The 19,279-nt window shown below is 39.2% G+C and overlaps 1 protein-coding gene across 1 annotated transcript in view; it reads left to right on the top strand.

Annotated features, from left to right (window-relative positions):
* LOC126419664 (lysosomal alpha-mannosidase-like) overlaps positions 1 to 19,279 on the top strand; it is a 247,851-nt gene that overhangs the window by 73,860 nt on the left and 154,712 nt on the right. The window contains exon 4 of the mRNA XM_050086854.1: positions 784 to 969. Coding sequence (XP_049942811.1) covers positions 784 to 969 — 186 coding nt within the window. The remainder of the gene's footprint in view (positions 1 to 783; positions 970 to 19,279) is intronic.

The raw sequence follows: 19,279 nt of genomic DNA, 5'->3' as shown, positions 1-19,279 counted from the left end.
ATATTGCAGAATGCTGGTGTTTGTACAGACACTGAATATTCCAAAATATACAAACATAAGGTATTTCAAGAACCTTCCAGAAATGATAGATACTAAATAACAAATAATTGCTCTTGGTCAGGTTTGAAGTGGAGACCCACAGCGTGTCAGCCAGCACTGCACCACACAACATGCACCACAGCTTGTGGCACTACTACAAAATAGTCACATTACTCAAAGAAGAGACTTCTGATCTTATTCAGAGGCATAATAACAGTTTTCTTTCCTGTATATCTCCTAAAAATGGAGTACACAGGATGTATAATGAAAGTGGTACAATAAGTGTTATTCAGGTGGCATCTGGAATATGGATGTGCTCCTAAATTTAAATAATATAAACTCTGAATGCTGTTAATGGTTGGTAAGCAAGAAATTTTACATGATTTAAAATACACAAACACATACCACAGGCAGGCATGTAAACAAAATGAGTCATGTAAAAATGATATAGAGAGATTTTCATGTTACCACTCTCAGCTGTAGAGCTACAACTGTATACACACAGAAAAAAATGCTAATAAAGAGCCTAATATGACTGTAGATGTTCAAATGTATTTTTATTTATCAAAAAATTTTATTGTTTTCCTAATGCTCTCATGTGGTTAGATCTTGACAGCTCTGCTAACTGAAAATGTGGCAACCAGCATTCATATTTTGGTGAATGTAGGCTGCGTGTTAAATTAATTAATTCACCGGAATAATAATATTCACATTGATTAACTATTTGTTATTATAATTTCTCAGGTTTATATATGTTGAGACTGCCTTCTTGTGGAAATGGTGGCTGGATCATAATGAATCTAAGCGACAACAAGTGATAGACCTTATCAACTCTGGCCAGCTGGAGATTGTTGGTGGTGCCTGGAGCATGAATGATGAAGCAGCTACGCACTATCAGTCAACAATAGATCAATTCACATGGGGACTGAGGTAAATTTTGTTATGGTTATTATTATTTTGACAATATGATGTTTTTTAACAAAGTTTAACATTTCCTTTTTTATGATTAGTACCAGACATTATTTTCCTGTTTCCAACATAAAAGTTAAACATTTTCCTAGAGACTTCATAATCAATTATGAATTAAATAATTGGTGTACTGTATGTTATTTTCCCTTTTATCGCCTTTCAGGGAAACAATTTCTTGTTTTTACCCAAGTAAAATGTAACTGTATGTTTCTGCCTGATAGACAAGTGTGACAGATGTGAATATAACTACAATAATACAAGTATTGGACTAATTTAAAATCCCTGGAATACAAGACATTTCACAAGCTGTCAGGCAGAATACAAACAGAATTTTATAAAATGTGTGTTTGAAACTATTGATAGAAGGAATCATAAAAGATAGGAACAAAATATCTTTATCCTCCTTGAAAGTAAGCCAATAGCAAACAAGATGTTCAGAAATAAATGAAAATAAAAACATAACATAATTGGTCAGTAAATTTTAAGTTTTTATTTACAGTATGTTTCAGAGGCAGTACTCAGTCATCAGTTGTAGTTCTGATGTTTAGCTCATTTCATTGCTCACATGAAACAAATGATATATAAATATTTAGTGTGTTTTAAGTTTATCACCTAAGCTGTAGTTATGCACTTTCCTCAAGTTCACAGCATTTGAACTGAACACATTGACTGTTTAAAAACTTCATCAGATGTGTTACAAGTATTTAGCATTTCCCTGAATACGAAGATTTTATATGATTTTATTTATTTATTTTTTCCTTACTGTTATAAAAGTGGGCTTTAGCAAGTAGGTTACACATTATTGTGGCATGCCAAGTAACTTTTATTCAATGTTCCACTACACTTCAGAGAGACACAGATATATGACACAATCTTTCATCATAGTCACCAAGTCTCTGTAAACAATGGTTGGAACATTCTACCAATTGTTCAGTTCACAGAGCCATTAGAAAACTATTGTGTGACTTAGAAGTTGCTTGGTGCTAGCTAGATCTAGGCTTCCCAATCAGCATCACCCACCCCTGTGTCACCTTTGTCACATTGTTGCCACCATTTCATCATGGCTGGATGTGGCATTGCATTTAGTCCATATACCATCAGATTTTGCAGTGAATCTGTGTGTAATTTAGACATTTTGTCCACTAGATTGGAACTATCCTGTGTATTTCAACTTTGGAGCACATTTTCAGTTGTTCCACCAATTCACTTCCACACTGTGATGCATCTGTTGTCAACACCAAAGCATAAACGTGTCTGCAGGAAACCTGGAACATGTACTCTCTTCTGATAATGCATAACTCTTGTTGCAAGATGGTATCAGTGTGGGATGAGATGTAGCTACTTTCTGAAGTCCTTATGTACAAAGTTATACATAAATGGATAGTTTTTTTACGCTTTTGTTACACAATTTCTTAATATTTCTAGATAAACAATAACTGTACATATTTTAATCTTCAAATTTTTTTTTTGGTCCATATTATTAAAAAGATGGTGAGTCATTGTCAGGCACATGAAGAAGATTGAAACATTCACTAGGTGTTAGATGAATCCTTCTTTGAGCTAGAGCACACACACAAACACACACACACACACACACACACACACACACACACACACACACACACACACACCTATACAGCTATACAGATACCTTCTGCTGGCTGAAACACAATGTTAGGACTGAAGTTCCACAGGTTGGCTCAGGTAAGGGATTGCATTGGGTGGAGTGGGTGAGTGGAGAGAGGAGCTAAGTAGCAGGAGAGAAGGTTTAGAGACGGTGCATTTGGCTTAGAGAGAGGAATCAGGTGTACAGGATAGGAATACAACACTTGGGCACCAGCACTGATGAGTTCATGCAGTGCATGATAACAAAGATATAGAGAAGATGATTGGAAGGATTTGAGAGTATAGCAGAAGGGCTGACTGTGGGGAAGGGGGTGTGGATGACTAAAGTAATTGTCCTGGGGCTGGGTAGGGGTGGGTGTGGGGAGGGGGCTAGTGGGTATTGATACCAGGAGGGTTACTGTAATAACTTCAAGTTGAACAAATATATTTCAAGGAAGACAGATCAAGTAAACAGAGTAAGACGTGTGTACACTTTAACAGTCAAATCGTAACTGAGTCCAAGTCTAGTGGCCGCTGGCTGGCTGCCTGCTTAGGTGGCACTGCTGCTGCACAGCTGGCAGACAGCGCCGCATGTAGAGGACGCGCGTAACTGCATGGTGGCACTTTGAAAGATCAGCGAGTCACAACACTTTTCCCCCTTTTGAATTTTTTGCACAGGTCTTGATGGAGGTGGCCTGTAGACTGCTAACATCCATAGGTGTTGTTTGACTGGCCGTAAAGTTTAGAGGAGGAGGCTTCCCGTACAGACGGAAGTGTCCCCGATGTTAACGGGTCGAGATGACAGGAGACGTGGGGGTCGAATCTGCTGGGACCCTGTGCACCAATCTGCTCATTGCGGCAAGTCCGGTTGTTATAACAGGAGACATGGGCGATGTGTCTGCGTCCGTAGGAGAAGGAGGCAAGTAGAGTTGCTCCGACAGATGATGGTCATCTGGTTCCTGCATGGGCACATCTCCTGGTGGCGTCAGTTCTTGTGCTGGCACCGATATGAAGGTGAGAGGACTGCGTTGTGAGTAATGAGAGATTCCAGTATCCCGAGCATCAGGTAGAGCAAAAGGTGGTGTAGTGGCATCCAGAACAGGTGTTGCCGGCACACGAGGCCGAAGCTGGTCCGAATGACGCACTGTAACACCAGTGTCTGTCTGGATTTCATACAGGCATCGGCCACAGTGTCGTAAGATGCGGCCATGACTCCATTTGGCCACCTGCCATATCCCCGTACCCATACAAGGTCGTCGGCGGTGAACCGGCCAAGCGAAGGCACCCCCAGCCGTAAGGTGGAAAGCCGCAGAAGATCAAGGAGCGTGTGGGGCTGTCGGCCATGTAAGAGCTCAGCCTGGCTGTGGTCACCCATGGGGGTGAAACGGTAAGAAGCCAGAAATTGGAGAAGTGCATCAGCAGCAGAAGAAGTTAGGAGTTTCCTCATCTGAGCCTTAAATGTGCGGACCAGTTGTTCAGCCTCACCGTTTGACTGTGGATGGAACAGAGGGGCCGTGACATGCATGATGCAGTGATGGGCACAAAAATCTGCAATATCGGAAGTGGCAAATTGCGGACCATTTCCAGTAACAAGAGTAGAGGGAAGCCCTTCCAAAGAGAAAATGCGAGCTAGAGCATTGGTGGTTGCCGCGGTGGTAGGCAGCGTGCAATGGACAATGAAAGGAAAGTTAGAGTAGGTGTCAATAACGAGAAGCCAATAAGTACCTAAAAAAGATCCCACAATGTCAGCATGAATACGCTTCCAGGGCATCTTAGGCGAAGGCCACGGTGACAAAGATGACTTCGGGGCAGCGGCCTGTGACGTGACGCACAAGGGCCGCAGGCAGCGCCCATGTGTGTGATTTCAGAGTCGATGCCGGGCTAGTACACATGACAGCGCGCCAGAGATTTTGTGCGAGAGACACCCCAGTGCCCTTGGTGAAGGAGGCGCAAGACCAAAGCATGCAAAGACGCAGGTACCACAACACGCAGCGAAGCATTTTCGGTGGAAAGGGGGATAACACCATGCCTAGCCATGAGGCGGTAACACAAAGCATAGTAGTTCCACAATGGATCAGAAGTCTTAGCAGATGGACGATCTGGCCAACCCTTCTGAATACAGTGTAAAACCCGGGAGAGGGTAGGGTCAGAACTCGTAGCAACCACCAGCTGGTCCCCAGTGACGGGCAACCCATCCACAACCCGCTGCTCAGCAACATCCAGGTGGAAACAGAAAAGTTCGTCCCTATCAAATGCCAGATCAGGACCCATGGGAAGGCGAGACAGTGCATCAACATTCACATGTTGAGCCGTCGGCCGGAAACGAGACAAGTAAAGAGCCCAACGCTGGAGGCGGTGTGCAGCCTTGTCGGGGAGTGACGTTGTTGGATGAAACAAGGAAACAAGTGGTTTGTGATCCGTAACAAGATGAAATTTGGATCCATAGAGAAAAACACCAAACTTATGAAGAGCATAAATAATGGAGACAAAGCTTCTTTTTCAATTTGAGAATACTTTTGCTGGGCATCCGTGAGTGTTTTGGAGGTATAAGCAATGGGTTGTTAAGAACTGTCAGAAAAACGGTGCGCAAGGACTGCACCAACCCCATATTGAGAGGCATCCATGGCAAGAACAAGATGTTGACAAGGTCGATAAGTAGCCAGGCATGGGGCCTGTTTCAGCATAGCCTTCAATTTCTGGAAAGCCGCATCGCATGACGCGGACCAGTGAAAAGGCATGTTTTTATGCAACAGGTGAAGCAACGGCTGAGCGACCAAAGCATCAGATGGTAAAAACTTGTGATAGTATGCTATTTTCCCCAAGAAGGCCTGCAGTTCCTTAACAGATGTAGGGCGAGGAAGGGCATGGATCGTAACGACAGTTTGCTGAAGCGGACGAATACCACCCCAAGAGAGTTGAAACTCCAAGTATGTGATAGGTGCCTGAAAAAATTTTGATTTCTGGAGATTACACTTAAGATCGGCAACCTGTAAGACATGAAAAAGTGTGCAGAGATTTTGGAGATGTTCGTTAGTGGTGGAGCCAGTGACAACAATGTCGTCCTGGTACTTTATACACCCAGGGCCAGTGAGCAATAATTGTTCCAAGAATCGCTGAAAGAGAGCAGGGGCACTGGCAACCCCGAATGGCAATTGTTGGTATTGATAGAGGCTGAAAGGCGTATTAAGGACCAGAAACTGCCGGGAAGCAGTGTCGAGAGGAAGTTGATGATAAGCTTCTGACAGGTCAAGTTTAGAAAAATACTGGCCTCCAGCAAGTTTAGTGAACAATTCTTCAGGTCGAGGCATAGGGTAAGTGTCGATAAGGCATTTAGCATTTACAGTGGCTTTGAAATAGCCACAGAGACGAATATCACCATTTGGCTTAGCAACGACAACGACAGGAGAGGACCACTCACTTGAAGTGACAGGAAGCAAGACCCCTGAAGCAGTGAGACGATCCAGCTCCCATTTGACCTGATCACAAAGGACCACAAGAATGGGCCGAGCCCAAAAAACCTTAGGGGGAGCAGTGGGTTTGAGCGTGATACGAGCTTCGAAGTCGTTTGCACGACCTAACCCAGAGAAAAAAGGGACAAAAATGTCGTCGACAAGGAATCCAATTGGGCATAAGGAATAGCATCAGAGGCGATATTGACAGAGTCATCTATGGAGAACCCAAAAACGCGAAAGGCATCAAAACCAAAAAGATTCTCCACATTACTATGGTCGACCACAAATATGGGAACAGTGCGAATGACAGATTTGTAAGATACTTCAGCATCAAATTGTCCCAAGAGAGAAATCTTCTGTTTATTGTAAGTCCGTAATAGCCTAGTGACAGGTCACAGGATAGGAGAACCGAACTGAAGATACAGCTGAGAATTGATGATAGTGGCAGCAGAACCAGTATCCACCTGCTTGCGAACATCTCGACCAAGTATTTGGACAGTGAGGAATAACTTCCCCGAAAGGGAAGAAGTGCAATTGACAGACAACACAGAATCAGAATCAGCATCATGTTCATGAACATCATGTATGCGGTCGGATTTGCAAACGGAAGACACATGACCTTTCTTTTTCCAATTGTGACACACAGCCCAACGTTGGGGACAATCCTCACGTGAATGTTTCGTAAAACACTGTGAACATGAAGGAAGTTGCCGGGGGTTTTGCTGCAGTTTCTTAGCGGGTTGTTTACGGTTAGGCCGAGGCTGCACGTGGGAGCGCACTGCGGCCACGTTGGCTGGCGGGGACGCACCGCACGCGTCGTCAACAGTGCACAGAGGTTGTATTTCCCCGACATCACCCCACGCCTCTATTTGCACCCCAGCGGCACGAGAAATTTCAAAAGACTGCGCAATAGAGAGAACTTCATCTAGAGTCAGATTTGCCAACTGAAGGGCACATTGCCGAACTTCTTTGTCGGGTGCCGACCGGATAACAGCATCCCATACTATGGAATCGGCATAAGATTCTTTGTGAACGTCAGTAACAAATTGACATTTTCGACTGAGGCCGTGAAGTTCAGCAGCCCAAGTGTGATAGGATTGATTCAGTTGTTTTTGACAACGGTAAAAGTCAACACGAGAGGCTAAGACATGCATTTGCTTTTGAAATTAGCTGGACAGAAGTGAGCACATTTCAGCAAAGGACAAAGATGCAGGATCTTTCAAAGGAGCCAATTGCAACAACAACCGATACATTTGAGGTGAAATCCAGGAAAGGAACAGAGGCTTACATATTTGTTCATCCATGACATGAAATGCCAAAAAGTGCTGACGAAGACTTTTTCGTAATCAGACCAGTCTTCCGTCGTCTCGTAAGGAGGAAAAGTAGGTAGAGACAATGTCGAGAGACGCCCCGCATTTGATGCCGCAACGAAATCACGAATTGCATTTGTGAGAAGCGGTTGCTGTTCTATGAAACCTTGCAATAGTTGCTCTAAAGTAGCCATGGAAACATGTGGGTCAACGATGGAAAAGAAAAATCACACCCTCGTCGCCAATTGTAATAACTTCAAGTTGAACAAATACATTTCAAGGAAGACGCAATACATGAAAGTCACAGATCAAGTAAACAGAGTAAGATGCGTGTACACTTTAACAGTCAAATCATAATCGAGTCCAAGTCTAGCGGCTGCTGGCTGGCTGGCTGCTTAGGTGGCGCTGCTGCTGCACGGCTGGCAGACAGCGCCGCATGTAGAGGATGCACGTAACTGCGCGACGGAACTTTGAAAGATTGGTGAGTCACATCAGTTACAAGAATAAAAGATGTGTTGCAAGGGCTACTCTCATCTACACAGTTTAAAAAATCTATGGAAAGTATCCTGACGGCATGGATTGCATAGCATTTATTGATATTGAGCGTATAGTGCTCAGCAGTGTGTTCTGCCATTTGGTGATCTACTCTCCTCTTGGACATTGTTTGACAGTTACCAATCATTCAGGTTGGCAGCCGGTTGTTGGTTATGTCTGTGTAAAATGCTGTGTAGAAATTACAGCAGAGCTAGTATATGATATGACAACTTTCACAGATGAACCCGCTTTTGATGGGATAAGATAAGCCTGTTATAGGGCTGGAGAAGAATGTGCTGGAAAGGTGAACAACCCAGGTCTTGCAAGTGGGTCTTCTCAACACCGACTCAAAGGAAGGCCTCGGCGCTTGTTGGTGACGTCACGTCAGAGAGGCCCGGCCAGCGCCAGGTCTGTTGCAGGCATACTCATAATGGTGGTGTCTCCTTCTCTGACACACGAAAATGTTAAACTATTGGCGGTAGTTGACCAACACACATTGTTCTGTGAGATTTCTGCCATCAACTAATTGTGCAGTTCATTACACTTCTTAACAAATAGTGTACTCCTGAACTTATATTTCCACCTGTTTTAAGGATTGACACACAAAAACAACTTCATGGTCCAGCAGCAACAGAATTCATGCTTCTTTACCTTATTTGTAAATCTGAGGAAGTTACGTTTGTACTGGGTTGCTTTTACAAGAAACTGTGAACATATTGGTGCTCTTCTTTAGGTATCTTGGTTGACTATGCGGTGAGGAGCACTGAATGTTAATGAAATATCTTGCGATTGTACATGTTGGGGGATGGGGTGGGGGACAGAAGAAGAGGCAAAAGAGAGATACTTGTTTTAGCAAATAAAATTTTTTATCTTATAAAGTTTCTCCTTTTAGTTGCAAAAGGGGAATATTTATCTTTTCTAATGTGCATGTTTAAAAAAGTTTAAGCTCGGCAGTATTTTAGATATATGAAGCTATTTTGTTTCCTGTTAAGAATTCCTTTCGTTGAAAACAGCTGTAATCTAATGACTGGCAACAATTGGACATTTACACACGTAAATTAGTTCACATTTCCAGTGACGATGTCAAACGAAAATAAATAAATAAATAAAAGAAATGAGTTCATTGTAAGGGGGTTGGGGTAAGTTTCGATAACAAAATGGATCAAGTAAATATAGTTATTTGAATGTAAAATTTCTGAAGCTTGGAATGGGGCAAAGCATCTCTTATAATGGCCTACATTTGTTTCGACAGGATTCAGTAATACAGAACTATGATCTTCATTTGTAACTTTACGATAGTAAGAAAATCTTTCATCTAAATAAAACTGCAGAATCCAAAACAATACCAAAAATTTTGTCCAAAAATAAGAGATTTATAGTGATAAGCATGCTCAGGCGTTTCTGCCTGCAACCGACCTGGCGTTCGCCATGCCTAGCTGACGTGACGTCACCAACAAGCGCCGAGGCCTTCCTTTGAGTCAGTGTTGGTCTTCTACTGTGATATGACCCATGTGGCAAAGGGTTGGGAGTGAATATTGTATACCTTGGGTGGGTGGTAAAATGTTGATTTAGGAAAGGTATGAAGGATTATGGATAGAATGTTCCTCATTTCCAGGCATGATATTATATAGGTGAAGCTCTGGAGAAGGATATGGTTCAGTTATACCAGTCAATGATGGTATTTTGTGAAAAGGGGTGCTCCTCTGTAGTTGGTTATTAGAGTGGTGGGTGAATTAGGGGCATGTGACGATATGTGGGGAAAATCTGTCTGCACACTATGGACTACAGTGCCTCTCTGTGAAGGCTTTTGGGGGACTTTAATGCACTCAGCAAGGGAGTTTTCATTACTGCAGATATGCTTTCCATGGGTTGTCAGATTATAAGAGAATGATTTTTTGGTGTTGAAGTGATGACAGCTGCCAAAATACAGGAACAATTGATAGTTAGTGGCCTTCATATGCACAGAAGTATGGATGGGGTGATCAGGGGCATGGAGGGTAAGGCCCAGGAATGTGGCACATTGGGCTGAGGAGGCCCAGCTCAACCAAATGAGAGAGGAGCTGTTGATGCTGCAGAGAATTAAGGACAGGTCATCTTGGTCCTGGGTCCTGATCATGAAGGTATCAATGAACCTGAAGTAGACATGGGGTTAGGCAATTAGGGATGTTAGGAAGGTTTCCTCTAGATGGTTCATTACAAAAATTGGCATAAGAGGTTGCCAGCATTGGCTATGGCTACTCCACTGATTTGTCTGTATCTCTTCTTGGAAGGGAAAGTAGTTATTCCTGAGGATATAATTAGATAGGTGAATAAGGAAAGAGGCGGTGAGTTTGGAGTTAGAAAGACAATGGGAGAGTTAATGTTTGATAGCACCAAGTCCATGGAAATAGGGGATACTGGTGTATTGAGAGGTGTCATCCACTGTGATCAGTAGGGCTTCACGTGATAATGGGGGATGATGGCTGAGAGTCAGTGAAGGAAGTGGTGTGTGTCTCTAATAATGAGAGACTAGGCTACAGGCCATTGGTTTGAGATGTTGGTTGACAAGAGTAGAGAGTCTTCAAGTAACTAACTACACTGGAGCATCCAAGATTGTTGGGGCTTATGGGTTTTGGGAAACATGTAGAACGTATTGCGTGAAGGAATCATTATGTCTTGCTGTGGTTACTTGAGAAAATCTAATATACTATGTGTGATATTATTTATTTCTTAGTTAGCTAGTAGATTATTTGAATATTACACAGAATTGAAGTTAATACTTTTATTTAAATTTATGAAATATTATTATATATTGGGTAGTAAAAACTCTGATTCTATGAAGTAATGCCTGTAATGATACATCAATTGCTTTCCTCCTTAGTTAAATACAGCATAATATTTTCTTAATGAATTCGCTCTTTTTTTTTTTTTTAAATCAGTTTCGTTAAGGAGTGGATCTGAAGCTGTAGGCTGCATTACACTGTACAATGAGCCAACAACAATGGCATACCACTTTGAGTCAGATGTACTTAAACATAAAAGTGATTAAATCAGGATATACTGCCATCTACAAACTGTTACATAATGTCTTTTTTATGTAATAACTAATTAATAAAGAAATAACAAATAATCTGATGCAAAGTTCTACATTTACTGAACTGATATTGTCTTTTACATTGACCTCCTCCTGCTTCAGTGCACTTTTGCACATGCTCTAATATTTGAATGTACACTTTGCACAACTCTGCTACACCATTTCTCAAAATTTAATTACAAATATTGTTCTTCAAGTCTTATAACATTATTGGTATTTTTGCATATACTTTTCTCTGTACCCTGTCCCACAGATAACAGTCACAAGTGGTTAGTTCTGGCAAATGTGGCAGCCACAATCCTTTGCTAACAATCCTTTCTTCTTTTATGAATTCATGAGATTGGCTCATGTGAAGTGTGACAGTTTGCACCATGTTGTTGAAAGACACCATATGTGCATTCATGGAGGAAACACTCTGTGTAAAATTCCTCAAGGATTCACATATACACAGCAGTGTTTATTCTTGTTTCAAAAAATTTGGGACCCACAATCTGACTTGCTGACATGGCACACCACATTCTGACTTTTTCGCCATGAAGCAGTTCATCTTCAGATTAGATTTTAGATTAGATTAATTATTCATTCATTCCATATGCCCATAAAAGAGGGAATCCTCCTGGGTGTGGAACATGTCAGATAAACACATTACAAAAATGTAAATAGAAAACTTGAGTTTCATTAATTTTAATGATCCTCAGTCAATAAACAGTAAAATTATGTACATGAATTAAAATTAAACTTCTAATATTTACAGGTTTAATACTTACATCTGCTTTCATTAAATCCATCATTCCTATAGTAGCTAGATACTTGGCTATTACAAACAAGTATTGTCAGAAATCAAAGTAAATTATTCATTTCAATGATCCTCCGTTAAGAACAGTCAAATTATGTACAAGATTTAAAATTAAACTTGCACTGTTTACAGACTTGAAACTTGCATCTGCTTTCCACACATCCATCATTCACACAGTAGGTAGTTACTTGTCTGTTACAACCAAGTAATGTCAAAAATTAAAGTATAATAAATTTTCATTAAAATGGTCTACTGTACTTGTTGAGAAATTCATGGATGGAATAGGAGAGTTGGTCACCAAAAATGTATTTATCTTCTTCTCATAATGCAGGTGTTTAGATTTCTGGATAAACTAATTCAATATTTTGCAGTAATTTCTGAATGAGCTATAATTCTCAAAGATGTCCCTACATATCAGATAGAGTTTCCTTTTTGTCTTATATGATATCTTTATCCTTTGTGTGATCCATGGTTTCTTATTAGACTTCTGCTTAATTTGAGTTACCTTCAGGGGAAAACAATTTTCAAATAAGGAGCTAACTTTATTAATGAATGTTTGTGTCTTCCATTTATGTCTTGGATGCTGTAAACATCAATCCAATTAATTTCTTTGAGCAATCTCCTAAATTTCTCAGTTTTTGACTGTTTTATTGGCCTTCTGTACTCAATTCTGATAGATGTTTTACCCTGACAATTTTCAAACTTTAATGTTAAGTGTTGCATGTCATGGTCACCAGTGGTCATAGGTGTTGGAGAAGTACCCTTTTTAGGATAGGTAGGACAGAACAAAGTCAAGTTCTGAGAGAAGTAAAGATTGAAACAAACCTTCAGTTTGATAAAGAAATCAAACAGCATAATCCTGGCACATTGGATCAGCAAACACAGCTGTTGGTTAAAAATTTACGGCAATCAACAGAAATTTTATTTCCCCAAATTTCATCTTGGTAAATGTGAAATGCCAACTGTCTTTAGTGCATCAAAATATTCGAGGGCTCAGAAGTAAAATTAATGAACTACTTATGTGCATTGATAAATTAGAGTCATCGAACGCAGTTGATATAATCCGCCTCTCTGAACATCATGTGACCACTGGTATAGATGTGTTAAACCTTACAGAATTTAAGTTAGCCTCCTACTTCCGTAGACAAAAGATGGAGAAAGGAGGAGGAGCCACATTTGTTAAAAACAGTTTTAAATTTAAGAATATTGACATTAATAAATTTTGCTTAGAGCAGCACTTAGAAGCATGTGCAACAAAGATAGAATTTCATAATAGGTACTTTATAATAGTAGCCATCACCTTCAGGAAATTTCAACCTGTTTATAAACGGTCTTGAAGATTTATTATCTCATCAAAAATTAAAAAGCAAAGAACTAGTGGTTGCTGGTGATTTTAATATAGATGTCCTGAAAGACATTGTTAGTGAACAGTTACTGACATCAGTTACATTGTCATTCAATTTAATTTCTACTGTAAATTTCCCAACTAGGGTATACAAATGTTCTAAGACTGGCATTGGTAATATATTTATAGACAATTCTAGGCAACTAAGCCACATTACAAAACCAGTAGTAAATGGGCTATCTGACCATGACATGCAACACTTAACATTAAAGTTTGAAAATTGTCAGGGTAAAACAACTTCTCTGTACATGGACTACATCTTAATCGTCTGGGCAAGAATACTCTAGCAACTGACATCAACAGAGCTATTGAGGAAACAAAATGCGATAATTCAAATGTGATACCTTGTACCTCAGATGTCATACACACGAAAGACGGAAGTGATAATTATATATGCCTGCAGAGCAAGCAAACCGAAATAATTCCTCACTGCAGTGTCAAGACTGTTGATTTTTTAGGATAAAAAAGTCCCTCAGTGTTCCCAATTTAGAAACTATCAATGTGTGTGATAATGTTAACCTTGAGAAGAATATATCCTCTCATGATTGTACTAATGTATAATTTTTACATTATAATGTTGAGGGCTTGGGTAACAAAATCGATGTATTTGAGGCCTTAGTTACAGATCTAGCTCCACATGTAATCGTGGTTACAGAGCATCAAAAAGCTAACCAAAATATTCAGTATTGTAAGTTACAGGAGTATAATCTTACATCGTTTTTTTGTAGAACAGAACATAAAGGAGGGGGTGTTGCTACTTACGTAAGGAAATGTAACCTAATAAGTTCTGTAGAAAAAGTATCATGGGTTAAGGATTATTTTATCGAGAAAGACTTTGAAGCAGTGATAATTAAGTTAATGATTGTATCCGTCCCACTTATTGTGCTAGGTATATATCGAGCCCCTTCTGGTAATCTCGAGTTTTTCCTGGAAGCACTGGGTAGTGTATTGGGGAAGCTAAGCAAGGGTGGCAATACAGTAAATATTGTAATGTTAGGAGACTTTAATATAAACACACTAAGCAACAGCCAGGAATGCAAAGGTTTACAAGACTGCATAAGATCCTATGATATTAAAGATCTACTTGCTCATGTGCCCACTAGAATAACTGAGTCAAGCAGCAGTTCCATAGATCATGTGATGACCAATTATGAAAATGTTGTTTCGGCACAGACTGTAAACGGGCACATATCTGATCATCTAGGACAATTATTAGTGATTGGTTGTCTTAATAAACTTAAACAAAACAAAAAATTTGAGAATAGAAGATTATTTTCTGAATACAACATCACCGTGCTAAAGAATACTTTGGGTCAAGAATCTTGGGAATCAGTTTATAGAGAAAGGGGAGTTGACAGCAAATGGGAAGTATTTTTAAAAATTTTAACTAGACATATTGATATTACTATCCCGGCAAAGGAGATGAATGTAAATAAAAATAAACCTCCAGTAGTCAAACGTGTAAAACTTGATGAAAAAACGAAAAGACTCAAAGAAGGAATGGAGTATATGTATAAGCTACACAGAGAAACCAGTCTTGATTCATATAAAGAGGATTATAAAAAATATAAATATGAGTATCGCAAGGAAGTAAGGAGAAGGAAAGTAGAACATATTAGTAAACAGATCCGAAATTCTGACTGTGTCTCAAAGTCGTGCTGGGCAGTAATTAATGATATGAGGAACGCTGATTCAAAAACTAAAATTAATAATATAGAGTTAAGTATACATAATGATAATTTTTCTGATCCTTATATAGTTAGCAATATATTTAATGATTACTTTATAGATGCTATTGAAAATGATACTTGCATGAAACAGGAGAGGCCGTTTAAATATGATAAGGAAAAGGAAAGGGACTCTTGTATGCTACCTACAGTAACCATCAAGGACGTAACAGAGCTAATTGACAACCTAAAAAATAAAAGATCAGCTGGATGGGATGAATTCTCTCCTTTTCTACTGAAAAAATGCAAGGGTGAGTTAGCCAGACCGTTAGTCCATCTAATAAATTGTGTACTTGAAGAAGGTGTGTTTCCGAAGAAACTGAAACTTGCTTTAGTTAAACCTTTATATAAAAAAGTGGAAAGAAAACAACCACAGAACTACAGACCAGTTGCCTTAATGTCAGTGTTTGGTAAATTAATTGAAAAAATAATGCTAGAAATCCTAATTGAGCACTCTAATATGAATAACTTAATAGGAGATTTCCAACACGGCTTTAGAAGTGGTCAGAGCACCATATCTGCAGCAGTACAGTTTGTACACTGTCTGATGGAGAAAATAAATGAGGGATATGAAATGGCAGGAGTGTTTTTAGATCTTTCCAAAGCGTTTGACAGAGTCCATCATGGCGCTCTTTTAAGTAAACTTGCTTATAATGGTGTCAGTGGGAAACTGTTGCTTTTAATAGAATCTTACCTTAAAGATAGACAACAATGCACAGAAGTTGTGTATGATAATGGAGAGGTAATTGCAAAAAGAAGATCAAAGATAAGGAACATAAATTTTGGTGTGCCACAAGGCTCTATCTTGGGTCCCTTCTTGTTTATTTGCTACGTGAATGATTTCCCAAAAGTATTAGACACCAGTCATCATATTACTATGTATGCTGATGACACCTCTGGGGTTTGCTGGGCACGTAGTAATGATGACCTAAATTCAGTGGTACAGAATTTTGTTGAAAAAGCCCAAACACATTTTGAAAAAGAAAACCTGAGGGTCAATATTAACAAAACTAATTTAATTTATTTTAAGACAAGTAGTTCAAATAAAAATACTGTTCTAAATGAGGACATTCAGGAAAATACCTGTTCAGAATGTAAATTTCTGGGGATATATATAGATGACAGACTTTCATGGAATCAGCAAATAGATCATGTCTGTGGTAAAATAACATCTAGTCTGTATTTACTAAGGAGATTAGTTCAATATTTAGATATCGAAGCAATAAAAATAGCGTATTTTGGGTTGGTGTATCCCCATCTATCTTATGGAATTGTATTGTGGGGTGGGTGTAGCCAATACAATATAAAAAGGGTATTTGTATTGCAGAAAAGAGTAATAAGAACTATGGCAAAAGTAAGACCCAGAATTCATGTAAAAACCTGTTTATTAAATTTAATATTATGACTATCTATGCAGTATATATGTTTCAATCAATATTATTAGTGAAAAAAGACAAAACAGTGACAAACAGGAATATGGAAATCCATGATTACAATACAAGACAAAAATCAGGCTTTCATATGGTGAGCAGACGATTGAATCTAACAACAAATACCCCATTCATTAAGGGAGCAATATTTTATAATTCTCTGCCAAACAACCTGAAACAGCTTTCTGGTAGAATTTTTAAAAACGAGTTAAAAAAATGGCTTGTATTGAAGTGCCCATACAGTATGGTGCTGACATGATTTGACCTCAGGAATGCTATATTAAATATACTTCAGTGATATTTTACTTAGTAGCATGCAATCTATTTATATTGTGTATCAATAATCTGAATCTAATTATAACATTGCCCATGCATGTTAAATACATGTTTTGAGCTGTAAGATAAATAAATAAATAAATAAATAAATACATCTATCAGAATTGAGTACAGAAGGCCAATAAAACAGTCAAAAATGGAGAAATTTAGGAGATTGCTCAAAGAAATTAATTTGATGAATGTTTACAATATCCAAGACACAAATGAAAAATACAAAACATTTACTAATAAAGTTAGCACATTATTTGAAAATTGTTTTCCCCTGAAGGTAACTCAAATGAAGCAGAAGTCTAATAAGAAAGGGATGAAGATATCATGTGAGAGAAAAAGGAAACTCTGTCTGATGCGTAGGGACACCTTTGATACTAGCATTATAGCTCATTACAAAAATTATTACAAAATATTGAAGAAGGTTATCCAGAAATCTAAACACCTGCATTATGACAAGAAGATAAATACATCCAGCAATAAAATAAAAATAATATGGGATATAGTTAATTCAGAGACAGGTAGGACCAGAATTGAGGAGGAACAAATAGCTCTAAAAATAACTGAAACCCTGGTAACAAATGCATGTTGTGTTGCAAACCATTTAAACAAGTATTTTGTCTCTGTTACTGATATCATGGGGTTGACAGGTTCAGTAAATAATCCAATGGAATATCTGAGACCAGTGCACACAAACAATCTAGTAAAATGGAGATGACACTTACTTCACCCAAAGAAATAGAATCCATCATAAAGTCCTTGATATCAAAGCATTCTACTGGTAATGATAACATATCAACAAAGTTGATAAAAGAGTGTTTATGTGAGCTTAGTCATATCTTAAGTTGTTTGTGTAATCAATCACTTGTCACAGGAACATTCCCGGACTAGATTAAATACGTTGAAGTTATACCTCTCCACAAGAAAGGGGACAAAGAAATGCCATCAAATTACCGACCGATCTCACTTTTGCCAGCTTTTTCAAAAATCTTTGAAAAGGTTATGTTCAAGCATCTACTTAAGCACCTTAGTGGAAATAACATACTGTGAAAGTCACAGTTTGGGTTTCTTAAGTGTTCTGATATTGAGAAAGCTATTAATACTTACAGCGAGAAGTCCTTAATTCATTGGACAACAAATTAGAGGCAACTGGCATATCCTGTGACCTGTCAAAGGCATTTGACTGTGTGAATCACAGCATTCTTTTAAGTAAATTAAAATATTATGGCATCACTGGTACTGCTGCAAAGTGATTTCAGTCATATCTTACTAATAGAAAACAATGGGTGCCATTACGTAACACTTCAGAGGTAGGCAATCAGACATCATCTGACTGGGAAGAAATTACATGTGGTGTTCCCCAAGGTTCCATAATAGGCCCACTACTGTTTCTTGTGTATATTAATGACCTGTCATCTGTTACATTACCAGATGTCAAGTTTCTCTTATTTGCAGATGATACAAACATTGTAATAAATAGTAAATCAAATATAAATTTAGAAAGGGCAGCTAATCAAATTTGTACTGGCATTAATAAGTGGTTCATAGCCAATTCACTGTCATTAAACTTTGAAAAGACCCACTATATGCAGTTCAGAACTTGCAAGAGATTTCCTTCTGGTGTGTGTATAAAATATGATGACATGGAAATAGGAGACGTTGAGAGTGTAAAATTCTTGGGATTACAACTTCATAATAAATTCAGTTGGGAGCAACATACTAACAAACTGCTAAAGTGCCTAAACAAGTCTGTATTTGCAATGTGAATGATGTCAGACATAGGACATATAAATATAAAAAAAATCTGGCATATTTTGCTCATTTTCACTCCATCATGTCATATGGTATCATATTTTGGGGTACCTCCACAAACAGAGAAAAATCTTTAGAGTACAGAAGCGTATAATAAGAGTAATGAGTAGTGTGAATCCAAGAACATCATGTCAAAACCTATTCAAAGAATTGGGCATACCAACCACAGCTTCTCAATATATTTATTCCTTAATGAAGTTTGTCGTAAATAATACACTCCTGGAAATTGAAATAAGAACACCGTGAATTCATTGTCCCAGGAAGGGGAAACTTTATTGACACATTCCTGAGGTCAGATACATCACATGATCACACTGACAGAACCACAGGCACATAGACACAGGCAACAGAGCATGCACAATGTCGGCACTAGTACAGTGTATATCCACCTTTCGCAGCAATGCAGGCTGCTATTCTCCCATGGAGATGATCGTAGAGATGCTGGATGTAGTCCTGTGGAACGGCTTGCCATGCCATTTCCACCTGGCGCCTCAGTTGGACCAGCGTTCGTGCTGGACGTGCAGACCGCGTGAGACGACGCTTCATCCAGTCCCAAACATGCTCAATGGGGGACAGATCCGGAGATCTTGCTGGCCAGGGTAGTTGACTTACACCTTCTAGAGCACGTTGGGTGGCACGGGATACATGCGGACGTGCATTGTCCTGTTGGAACAGCAAGTTCCCTTGCCGGTCTAGGAATGGTAGAACGATGGGTTCGATGACGGTTTGGATGTACCGTGCACTATTCGGTGTCCCCTCGACGATCACCAGTGGTGTACGGCCAGTGTAGGAGATCGCTCCCC

This window comes from Schistocerca serialis, chromosome 1, assembly GCF_023864345.2.
Source record: "Schistocerca serialis cubense isolate TAMUIC-IGC-003099 chromosome 1, iqSchSeri2.2, whole genome shotgun sequence".
Taxonomy (NCBI): Eukaryota; Metazoa; Arthropoda; class Insecta; order Orthoptera; family Acrididae; genus Schistocerca; species Schistocerca serialis.
This window is presented reverse-complemented; position numbering and strand designations above follow the sequence as displayed.